We start from the raw sequence: 12,431 nt of genomic DNA on the forward strand, positions 1-12,431 counted from the left end.
TATTGTATTGAAATTGTTTTTCTTTAATGATAATGCATGTGTTATATCGATTTTATAAATCTCCAAATCTTTGTTTATTTTTTATTAAAAAACAATCATATCTTTTTTATTTAATGTCATCAAGATCTGAAGATTAGATGCAACTATCAGTTTATAATTACAATTGTCCAGTTTGTAAAGGCTCTTTGAAGTTTGGCAAGGTGTTGTGGTTGTTCGAAAAGGACAAGGCTTGTATTTAAACCATGAAAATTGAGGTCTCATTGGCAAAGTGGGTATATTGTAGCTCCAGCAACCCAATGGGCAGGGAATTGATCCCCACCCTAGGGCATTTTAACGCATATCAGCCCAAATATGCCAAGCACTGGTTCTACCCAGACAATTGACTTGAGAGCATCTAATTCATCTAATATGTGAATGCTCTGTTTGGAAATTTTCATAAGAATCTTGCTCTAAGAAAAGGGGGTTAAATGCATGTGTGTAAAGTGTCGTCCCAGATTAGCCTGTGTAGTCCACACAGGCTAATCAGGGACGACACTTTCAGCCTGAACTGGATTTTTGTCAAAAAGAGCTTTTCTTGAAACAAAAATTTCAATAAAATTTGAAAGTGTCGTCCCTGCATGATTAGCCTGTGTGGACTGCACAGGCTCATCTGGGACGCTACTTTACGCACGTGCATTAAAGCCCCTTTTCACAGAAGGAGGATCATAGGTATTAAATACACTGATTATACAATTCCTGAGGCATGGTTAATCAGTAAGAGGAGGTAATTTCATGCAAGATCGAGGTCACAAGTTTAATAGGATTTCCTGTTTTCCCAGCAATTGGCTGCAAATTGTTGGAATTACCTTAAAATAAACATTGGAAATATCAAACCTAATGCAGGACTTCACCAATTAATAGCGTCTTTGTCCACCAACCTACTCAATATAATGGATATGAGGCAATATACAGGGATGCATTGACATTTTCCAGGATTTACACCAAGCAATAGGAAAAACAAATTAGATGACCACTGTTGCTATAATTTTGTACAATTAAGACACAGGGGATAAAAAAACATCCCCCCAGAATTAGCAACAAGTGGGCGGTCAAGATTGCCTAGGGCACTCACATAGAAAAGGACATATATATAGAAAGCCTTGCAGACTTAAACAGCTTGAACGAACTCAGTAATGTGCACCATAATAAAAAATTTAATTTGTTTTGACCTGAAGAAAACAATTTGTTCAGATTTAGGAATTTACATCATAATGCCCTCATATATTTTGTTCAGACTTATGATACAACATTACACAATGAAATATTTTTTTCAGAATAGAAAATAAATGCAATGATACCCTAACACAATTTTTTTCAGGCACTGACGGAAATAACTGTATACCAATATCTCTCCATGAGCATGTTGTGCTCAAGTGAGTGACAAATAAGGGGTAATAAATATAGTTCTTTCAAAAATATTTTACATGCCGGTTGATACATTTCAAAAGTTTCATCATTGTAGAACAAATAATTGTTTTCAGTTACAAGCGACACAAAACAGAAGGGCGGACCATACAGAAATAAGGACTGAAGGAAGGATGGGTGGAACCACAAACACTGGCAAATCTTGCAAAAGTGGGGGGATTTAACCCATTTATGCCTATAGCTTCTAGAAATAAGGCCTTGGCAAACAGCGTAGACCCAGATGAGACGCCGCATGATGTGGCGTCTCATCAGGGTCTGCGCAGTTTGCTTGAAGAAATTTCTGTAAGAAATATTCTAAATATCGAAATAAATATACTAGTCACATCCCTAATTTTGGAAATAAATTGATCCAATTATTGAATGATCGGACAGTCCACTTGGCTTAAATGGGTTAAAGTGGGCATAACTCTGTAGGTCAAATAGATAGACCTCACATGAGAATGAAGAAGCTAGACATGTTTTCAATTTCAATTTCAATGAAGTATCTAGTATTACAGTAGCAGATATGGAGATATTGCAGTTATCCTCAATCAAAACATTATTGTTTCACCAACAAAACTGTGAGTATATCAGGTATAGCTGGAACTTGTTAATAAATACTATTAAATAAACAGTTGAGCAAATAGTTGCAAAAAATGCACTTGCTAATTGTATTGCAGGCAATAAGTTGCCAACTGTCAGTGTCCATTAAATTATTAACAAAAAACATTTCCATGGCAACATCAATGTCTGGTCTATCCTCACATCTTCTGACACCTTCATCAGAAGTTTGATTCCCATGGGCTCTATAATTAATTTTACCTCCAAGAAGCAATTTTACTTCAAAAAATTCAATCAAGATCTGTCATGATGTAATTTGCTTTGGTTTTCCAACCCAATGGATGAAACTGAACTAGAGCTTTAACGTTTTCCAAGCTTTTTTCAAATCATAGTCGGAAATAATGACAACTGAGAACTAATTTCGCTCTGCTCAATTAATTTGTGCTGAGTCTCGGTATAGGTTTTCATTTATGAGTATTTACTAAGTTCAAAGAAAATTAAAACATACTCAACAATGTCAAAAGCAAATACAACAAGAGTTCCGCGGTCTGAGACATATGCCCCCCTAAACAGGGCTTTGAACTAATGACCCCAATTTCAATAGGGGTCATCTACTGTCCAAGGCCAATTCACATGTGAGTAATCAAGCAAATCGGTCAATTCTAAGTGACCAGTTATTTATAGGAAACGATTTTCACACTTATTGTGACAGTGACCTTGACCTTTGACCTAGTGATTTCAATAGAAGTCATTTACTGTCCAAGGCCAATGCACATAAAAAGTATCAGGCCAATTAGTCAATCTGTTCACTAGTTATTGATCGGAAACCATTTTCACTCTTAGTTTGACATAAACCTTGTCCTTTGACCTAATGACCCCAATTTCAATAGGGGTCATCTACTGGCAACAGCCAATGCACATGGGAAGTATCAAGCCAATTGGTCAATCCGTTTACAAGTTATTGATCGGAAAGGAACTGGTCTACCGACAGACAGACTTACCTACCAACAGAGCAACTGACATCAAGCAAAACAATATACCCACTCTTCTTCGAAATTAAGGGGGGCATAATAAATACTATGCATACCCTTCCTTTAAAGTTTAGAAACACTGCAATATTGAGCAGAAATATGCTCTGTTATCAATTCCTCAGAGAGTGCTTGGAAGCAAGCTTTACTTCATTATAAGATAGCTCTTAATGAGCAGAGGTATCATAATTTGCACCTGTTATATGTCAAGTAATTATATACATAATTAAAGACAACCATCATACAGTCCTGCTGCCATGTATCCGACAATATAATAGGTATCTTACATGTTTGGGAACCTTATGACCTCTGTTTATACAATAGCTGCATACTTGTCTGTCTATAATATCTGAATACTGTTGTATCTCCAATAGATGGATAACCATTTTGTAATCAATAGCTGGAAACCTTTGTGTCTCCAATAGCTGAGTACCTTTTTTGTCTACAAAAGCTGAGTACCTTTGTGTTTACAATACCTGAGTACCTTTGTGTATACAAAAGCTGATCATAAGTATCTTTGTATCTACAATAGCTGAAAACCTTTGTGTCTACAATAGCTGAAAACCTTTGTGTCTACAATAGATGAGTACCATTGTTTCTACAAAAGCTGAGTACCTTTGTGTCTCCAATAGCTGAGTACCTTTGTGTCTACAATAGCTGCGTACCTTTGTGTTCACAATAGCTGAGTACCTTTTTGCCTACAATAGCTGAAAACATTTGTGTCTACAATAGTTGAGTACCATTGTTTCTACTAAAGCTGAGTACCTATGTGTCTACAATAGCCGAGTACCTTTGTGTCTACTATAGCTGAACGGCGTCCACGTCTGACAAATGCTGGCGCAGAGGCCTCCTGGTCACTTTCCTCTGAACCACTGTTTATACTGCCTGAACTGAGTCGTCTTGTTGTCTGTAACACATGAAAATAACATGCCCCTTTAACTCTTTCCCACTAAGAAGCTAAGTGAAAACAGCTATGTGCAAACAGCATACAACCAGAACAGCCTGCAAGAAACTTGCAGTCTGTTCAGATTTTATGCTGTTTGCTGCTCATCAGTATTAAAGGTTGGAACTGAAACCATTATAACTTGGATCTAGTAAGAAAGGCCTTTAATATAACTTTCTACAAATGCATCAAAATACATATCTAAGTGGTAAAGGGATAAGACATGTTTGAAGTTATAAGAAGTAAACATAATGTACCTCAAGACAATATTTCAACCTCAAAATGATATCCAAATCTTAGATATTCAAAAAGACAGTTTGTAGACGGAGTTGTTGCAATACACAATATTGTACCACCTCACCTCGAATATTTGGGCAGCAATTGTTTTCCTTTTCTTTATAAAGTACCAGGCACTAATTTCCCAAAGGGAAAAAACTCAACATTTCCCAATTGCTGTCAAAAAAAATCCCAATGAAAGGTTTCCCAGATTTTATTTTTTTTATAAAATGCAAAATTTAGTTATCCCTATGCAGCTCTCACAATGGCTTGAACATTAAAGTAAATATGATATTGACAACTTGACAAAACTTAGTTATCAATATACATTTTATGATATTGTTTGTTTAAAGAAAGTCTCTTCTTAGGAAAATTTCTGTTTAAACCAAAAGTGTCGTCCCTGATTAGCCTGTGTGGACTGCACAGGCTCATCTGGGACGAGACTTTACACACATGCATTACACCCCCTTTTCACAAAGCGCAGCTCATATATAGTTAGAATTCCGACAAATGGCCATCATTCTTTCATAACTGGTCAAAGCCATAATTCCTTCCTTCACAATTATCTTCACATTAAGGTCATTCATCTGTTAAAGTTTGAGTGAGATCCACCCGGCTATTAATGAGGAAAGCTTCAGGATGTATGTACACCTGTTCATACTGACTGGAGATGCTTAATGCATCTGATTTGGGTTCTATCAGAGAGCAAAAATGCATGCATTTAGCAGCTTAAACGTTTGCTTGGATTTATCGGTAAATACAATCCCCTAATAAGAGAAATATATCTTGTATTTATTTGTTTAAATACATAAACACTGTTGTGTTGCTTAAGCAGCAGAATCATCTTTGATAGCGGTAGGAGTGGCAGCCAGTCAAAGTTGACAGTAAGAGCATTTTAGAACCACTCATCAAGTCAGCTTTTCTTTTATGTATTTAACCCAAGTCAAGTAGGACATCTAATGTTTTCTCAACAGAAGTTCTTCAACATATGCAGGCAACATATGCAGGTCAAAGTTGGCAACCCATAAACATCAACTGAACCATGTCATGCAAAAATGGGTCTTATGCCACATTCCCTGCAGACCAGCCTGAGTCCATTCACAGGTGCTACCCTGCCCACTTTTAAATCAATAATGGTTCCGTGTTCTCATTAATTGACAGGGTAGCTCCTCACTAGACTGCTAGGATGTGCAGGCTGGTCTGAGCTACGGTAGCCACATATGGCATAAGACCTATTTTTGCATGAGACAGGGTCAACTGAAGCTGTATAACATATTATCTAGTGAAGTCACTCTGGAATCACCAGGCGTGAATCGTACATCCAAGTTACAATAGCTGGTACAGACATTTCATGTGGTGTCTCATGCTTAAATATGAATTTCAGGGAAAACTTCGCTTAATGCATGTAAGTAAAGAATCATCTTAGATTAGCCATGGCTGTCTGCACAGGTTTATAAGGGATAACAGTGTCTGCTCTTATGGTATGTGCTGTCTGCACAGGTTTATAAGGGATGACAGTGTCTGCTCTTATGGTATGTGCTGTCTGCACAGGTTTATAAGGGATAACAGTGTCTGCTCTTATGGTATGTGCTGTCTGCACAGGTTTATAAGGGATGACAGTGTCTGCTCTTATGGTATGTGCTGTCTGCACAGGTTTATAAGGGATGACAGTGTCTGCTCTTATGGTATGTGCTGTCTGCACAGGTTTATAAGGGATAACAGTGTCTGCTCTTATGGTATGTGCTGTCTGCACAGGTTTATAAGGGATGAAGGTGTCTGCTCTTATGGTATGTGCTGTCTGCACAGGTTTATACGGGATGACAGTGTCTGCTCTTATGGTATGTGCTGTCTGCACAGGTTTATAAGGGATGACAGTGTCTGCTCTTATGGTATGTGCTGTCTGCACAGGTTTATAAGGGATGACAGTGTCTGCTCTTATGGTATGTGCTGTCTGCACAGGTTTATAAGGGATGACAGTGTCTGCTCTTACGGTATGTGCTGTCTGCACAGGTTTATAAGGGATGAAGGTGTCTGCTCTTATGGTATGTGCTGTCTGCACAGGTTTATAAGGGGTGACAGTGTCTGCTCTTATGGTATGTGCTGTCTGCACAGGTTTATAAGGGATGACAGTGTCTGCTCTTATGGTATGTGCTGTCTGCACAGGTTTATAAGGGATGAAGGTGTCTGCTCTTATGGTATGTGCTGTCTGCTCAGGTTTATAAGGGATGACAGTGTCTGCTCTTATGGTATGTGCTGTCTGCACAGGTTTATAAGGGATGACAGTGTCTGCTCTTATGGTATGTGCTGTCTGCACAGGTTTATAAGGGATGACAGTGTCTGCTCTTATGGTATGTGCTGTCTGCACAGGTTTATAAGGGATGAAGGTGTCTGCTCTTATGGTATGTGCTGTCTGCTCAGGTTTATACGGGATGACAGTGTCTGCTCTTACGGTATGTGCTGTCTGCACAGGTTTATAAGGGATGACAGTGTCTGCTCTTATGGTATGTGCTGTCTGCACAGGTTTATAAGGGATGACAGTGTCTGCTCTTACGGTATGTGCTGTCTGCACAGGTTTATACGGGATGACAGTGTCTGCTCTTATGGTATGTGCTGTCTGCACAGGTTTATAAGGGATGAAGGTGTCTGCTCTTATGGTATGTGCTGTCTGCACAGGTTTATACGGGATGACAGTGTCTGCTCTTATGGTATGTGCTGTCTGCACAGGTTTATAAGGGATGACAGTGTCTGCTCTTATGGTATGTGCTGTCTGCACAGGTTTATAAGGGATGACAGTGTCTGCTCTTATGGTATGTGCTGTCTGCACAGGTTTATAAGGGATGACAGTGTCTGCTCTTACGGTATGTGCTGTCTGCACAGGTTTATAAGGGATGAAGGTGTCTGCTCTTATGGTATGTGCTGTCTGCACAGGTTTATAAGGGGTGACAGTGTCTGCTCTTATGGTATGTGCTGTCTGCACAGGTTTATAAGGGATGACAGTGTCTGCTCTTATGGTATGTGCTGTCTGCACAGGTTTATAAGGGATGAAGGTGTCTGCTCTTATGGTATGTGCTGTCTGCTCAGGTTTATAAGGGATGACAGTGTCTGCTCTTATGGTATGTGCTGTCTGCACAGGTTTATAAGGGATGACAGTGTCTGCTCTTATGGTATGTGCTGTCTGCACAGGTTTATAAGGGATGACAGTGTCTGCTCTTATGGTATGTGCTGTCTGCACAGGTTTATAAGGGATGACAGTGTCTGCGCTTATGGTATGTGCTGTCTGCACAGGTTTATAAGGGATGACAGTGTCTGCTCTTATGGTATGTGCTGTCTGCACAGGTTTATAAGGGATGACAGTGTCTGCTCTTATGGTATGTGCTGTCTGCACAGGTTTATAAGGGATGAAGGTGTCTGCTCTTATGGTATGTGCTGTCTGCTCAGGTTTATACGGGATGACAGTGTCTGCTCTTACGGTATGTGCTGTCTGCACAGGTTTATAAGGGATGACAGTGTCTGCTCTTATGGTATGTGCTGTCTGCACAGGTTTATAAGGGATGACAGTGTCTGCTCTTACGGTATGTGCTGTCTGCACAGGTTTATACGGGATGACAGTGTCTGCTCTTATGGTATGTGCTGTCTGCACAGGTTTATAAGGGATGACAGTGTCTGCTCTTATGGTATGTGCTGTCTGCACAGGTTTATAAGGGATAACAGTGTCTGCTCTTATGGTATGTGCTGTCTGCACAGGTTTATAAGGGATGACAGTGTCTGCTCTTATGGTATGTGCTGTCTGCACAGGTTTATAAGGGATGACAGTGTCTGCTCTTATGGTATGTGCTGTCTGCACAGGTTTATAAGGGATGACAGTGTCTGCTCTTATGGTATGTGCTGTCTGCACAGGTTTATAAGGGATGACAGTGTCTGCTCTTATGGTATGTGCTGTCTGCACAGGTTTATAAGGGATGACAGTGTCTGCTCTTATGGTATGTGCTGTCTGCACAGGTTTATAAGGGATGACAGTGTCTGCGCTTATGGTATGTGCTGTCTGCACAGGTTTATAAGGGATGACAGTGTCTGCTCTTATGGTATGTGCTGTCTGCACAGGTTTATAAGGGATGACAGTGTCTGCGCTTTTGGTATGTGCTGTCTGCACAGGTTTATAAGGGATGACAGTGTCTGCTCTTATGGTATGTGCTGTCTGCACAGGTTTATAAGGGAGGACAGTGTCTGCGCTTATGGTATGTGCTGTCTGCACAGGTTTATAAGGGATGACAGTGTCTGCTCTTATGGTATGTGCTGTCTGCACAGGTTTATACGGGAGGACAGTGTCTGCGCTTATGGCATGTGCTGTCTGCACAGGTTTATAAGGGATGACAGTGTCTGCTCTTATGGTATGTGCTGTCTGCACAGGTTTATAAGGGATGACAGTGTCTGCTCTTATGGTATGTGCTGTCTGCACAGGTTTATAAGGGATGACAGTGTCTGCTCTTATGGTATGTGCTGTCTGCACAGGTTTATAAGGGATGACAGTGTCTGCTCTTATGGTATGTGCTGTCTGCACAGGTTTATAAGGGATGACAGTGTCTGCTCTTATGGTATGTGCTGTCTGCACAGGTTTATAAGGGAAGACAGTGTCTGCTCTTATGGTATGTGCTGTCTGCACAGGTTTATAAGGGATGACAGTGTCTGCTCTTACGGCATGTGCTGTCTGCACAGGTTGATAAGGGATGACAGTGTCTGCTCTTATGGTATGTGCTGTCTGCACAGGTTTATAAGGGATGACAGTGTCTGCTTTTATGGTATGTGCTGTCTGCACAGGTTTATAAGGGATGACAGTGTCTGCTCTTACGGTATGTGCTGTCTGCACAGGTTTATAAGGGATGACAGTGTCTGCGCTTATGGTATTTTTCATATTAAGGAAGTGTCTTATATACAAATCCAGTTTAGGTGACAAGTGTTGTCCCTCAGACTAGCCTAAGTAGACTGCACAGGCTAAACAAGAACGACACTATGAACATGAATAAAGTCCCATTTTCCATTGAGGTAAGCTCAATTAATAAATTAATTTACCACAGGGTTAATATCTTGAACCAATACACTGCTGCATCAAAAAAGGCTGGTTACTGTCTCTAAATAATAACAGAATATGAGACAGATTGAGTCTTGAATGCAGTCAAAGGGCTTTATAACTTCAAAATACTTCTACATATACATTCAAGGTGGTATTCTTTGTTAATTTGTGGCTTTATTTATGTTGCATGTTAACATTGACCATACTTCATTTGTAAAACATTTGGCTTAATTGCCCTCAGTCTCCAAATACATGTAGGCAAGTTGGATAGCATTGCTGAAAACAATTTAGTATAGAGCTCCGAACAATTACATTCATAATGTTTTACATTTTTTAATTACTCCAATTTTTTGTTCAGCAATCAAAGTTTGACCCTGATTATTATGACTAAGATTATTAATGCTCCTTGTCTTAGAAATACATATGGGCAGTGCTATGTGAAAAAGGGGCTTAATGCATGTGCATAAAGTGTCATCCCAGATTAGCCTCTGCAGTCCGCACAGGCTTATCAGGGACGATACTTTCCGCTTTAATGATATTGTTCATTTAAAGAAAGTCTTTTCTTAGCAAAAATCTAGTTTAGGAGAAAAGTGTTGTCCCTGATTAGCCTGTGCGGACCACACAGGCTAATCTGGGAAGACACTTTACGCACATGCATGAAAACCCCTTTTCACAGAGCACGGCTCATATTTAAACAAGTTTCATAAGCTGCACTAGTACCATAGTCAACCATAGTACCATAGTCAACCATAGTACCATGGTCAACCATAGTACCATAGTCAACCATAGTACCATAGTCAACCATAGTACCATGGTCAACCATAGTACCATAGTCAACCATAGTTCCATAGTCAACCATAGTACCATGGTCAACCATAGTACCATAGTCAACCATAGTACCATTGTCAACCATAGTACCATGGTCAACCATAGTACCATAGTCAACCATAGTACCATAGTCAACCATAGTACCATGGTCAACCATAGTACCATAGTCAACCATAGTACCATAGTCAACCATTATATATAAATACCATAGTCAACCATAGTACCATAGTCAACCATATTAATGCCGTGGCCTCTATAAATGTTTGTGCAAAACATTCTAGCTAGGTTCTCCATGCAAGTTTCAGATTTGTAGATATTGAATATTGCCTGATAACGTCCCACATCCAATGTGATAAAATAAAGAATCCCTAACATAAGTGTGAGTGCGTATGATGCAGTAAAATTGTATTTCTTTATGATAATTATTTTTGTCTTCATCCAATGTGATAAAATAAAGAATCCCTAACATAAGTGTGAGTGCGTATCATGCTGTAAAATTGTATTCCTTTATGATAATTATTTTTGTCTTCATCCAATGTGATAAAATAAAGAATCCCTAACATAAGTGTGAGTGCGTATCATGCTGTAAAATTGTATTCCTTTATGATAATTTTTTTTGTCTTCATTCAATGTGATAAAATAAAGAATCCCTAACATAAGTGTGAGTGCGTATCATGCTGTAAAATTGTATTCCTTTATGATAATTATTTTTGTCTTCATCCAATGTGATAAAATAAAGAATCCCTAACATAAGTGTGAGTGCGTATCATGCAGTAAAATTGTATTCCTTTATGATAATTTTTTTTGTCTTCATCCAATGTGATAAAATAAAGAATCCCTAACATAAGTGTGAGTGCGTATCATGCAGTAAAATTGTATTCCTTTATGATAATTATTTTTGTCTTCATCCAATGTGATAAAATAAAGAATCCCTAACATAAGTGTGAGTGCGTATCATGCTGTAAAATTGTATTCCTTTATGATAATTTTTTTTGTCTTCATCCAATGTGATAAAATAAAGAATCCCTAACATAAGTGTGAGTGCGTATCATGCTGTAAAATTGTATTCCTTTATGATAATTTTTTTTGTCTTCATCCAATGTGATAAAATAAAGAATCCCTAACATAAGTGTGAGTGCGTATCATGCTGTAAAATTGTATTCCTTTATGATAATTTTTTTGTCTTTACCCATTTGTTGTAATTGAATATTGTTACTCGAAAATAATGATTTCTATTAAGTTAATTGTGTTATTGTGATCCGAGAGAATAACATATGGCTATTGATATTTAGCTTTTTTATTCATCAAGTGTGGTAACACTAAGTAAACTTGTTAAGATAACAGACTGCAACTATTGACAAGTTGTCAAACCGGTACACTTATAAAAAATAAATTGACATTATCTTTGTAATCTGCAAAATTTTTAGGCGTGAAATCTCTGAAGAGATATAATCGAATAATTGATTCGAATAATTGATTACACCATGTTAGGAAATACCTTGCCTGTCAGTGTCACTGAAAAACAAATTAATTTCAGTTCTTCTCATTTAAGCTTCAATATAACAATCAAATAATATTAACCTATCAAATATAATAATGCTTTTATGTTTATTTTCTTAGAAAAAACATGTGTGGTTATTTATAGGTGATAATATGTTCAGTCCATTATGCACACAGTAATTACTAGCCCCATTTTGGATTATTCGAAAAATTATTATTATTATTATAACGGCTTAGTGAATGTGATGCTCGTCTATCAGAATGAATATACTTTAACATATAAACTGCAAAACAAGTACAGTGTAAACGCCCAGTCTCACTATGATGCCTGTGGAGCCCTGGTGCATCAGATCAGGGATCTACCGGGATGAACCGAGCTCTACCGAGATGAACCTGGGCTCCTCCCGGGATGACCAGGATGAACTGGGGACGACCGGGAACAACCGGGGCACCACTGGGAAAGTATTAAAATGTTAAATACCTCTGGGAGTCAACGGGAAGGACCGGCAGGGACCGCCGCGGCACTGGCAACAACCGGGACTGCACCGGGAACTACCATGACAGCACCGTAGCTCCAGCTGGGCCCATACAGACCCTGGCAGAGCTACGGCAACGCGCCAGTGTTGCCCCGGTGAATGACGGCAAAGTCCCGGTATAGCTACGGTACATCGGTAAACCGGCGCTCTGCCAGAACGCCACCGGCATTCACTGGGGCTCTGCCTGGGCTTTAACGGCGACGACCGGGGTTAAACCGGGGCATTGCCTTAGCTCTGCAGGGGATTGA

The 12,431-nt window shown here is 39.2% G+C and overlaps 1 protein-coding gene across 6 annotated transcripts in view; it reads right to left on the reverse strand.

The window, feature by feature from the left end:
- LOC127880500 (pleckstrin homology domain-containing family G member 7-like) overlaps positions 1-12,431 on the reverse strand; it is a 335,878-nt gene that overhangs the window by 71,462 nt on the left and 251,985 nt on the right. For all 6 annotated transcript variants that reach the window (XM_052427798.1, XM_052427796.1, XM_052427801.1 and 3 more), the window contains one exon: positions 3,823-3,939. In XM_052427798.1, coding sequence (XP_052283758.1) covers positions 3,823-3,939 — 117 coding nt within the window. The remainder of the gene's footprint in view (positions 1-3,822; positions 3,940-12,431) is intronic.

The sequence above is a fragment of the Dreissena polymorpha genome, chromosome 5 (assembly GCF_020536995.1).
Source record: "Dreissena polymorpha isolate Duluth1 chromosome 5, UMN_Dpol_1.0, whole genome shotgun sequence".
In the NCBI taxonomy this organism is placed as follows: domain Eukaryota; kingdom Metazoa; phylum Mollusca; class Bivalvia; order Myida; family Dreissenidae; genus Dreissena; species Dreissena polymorpha.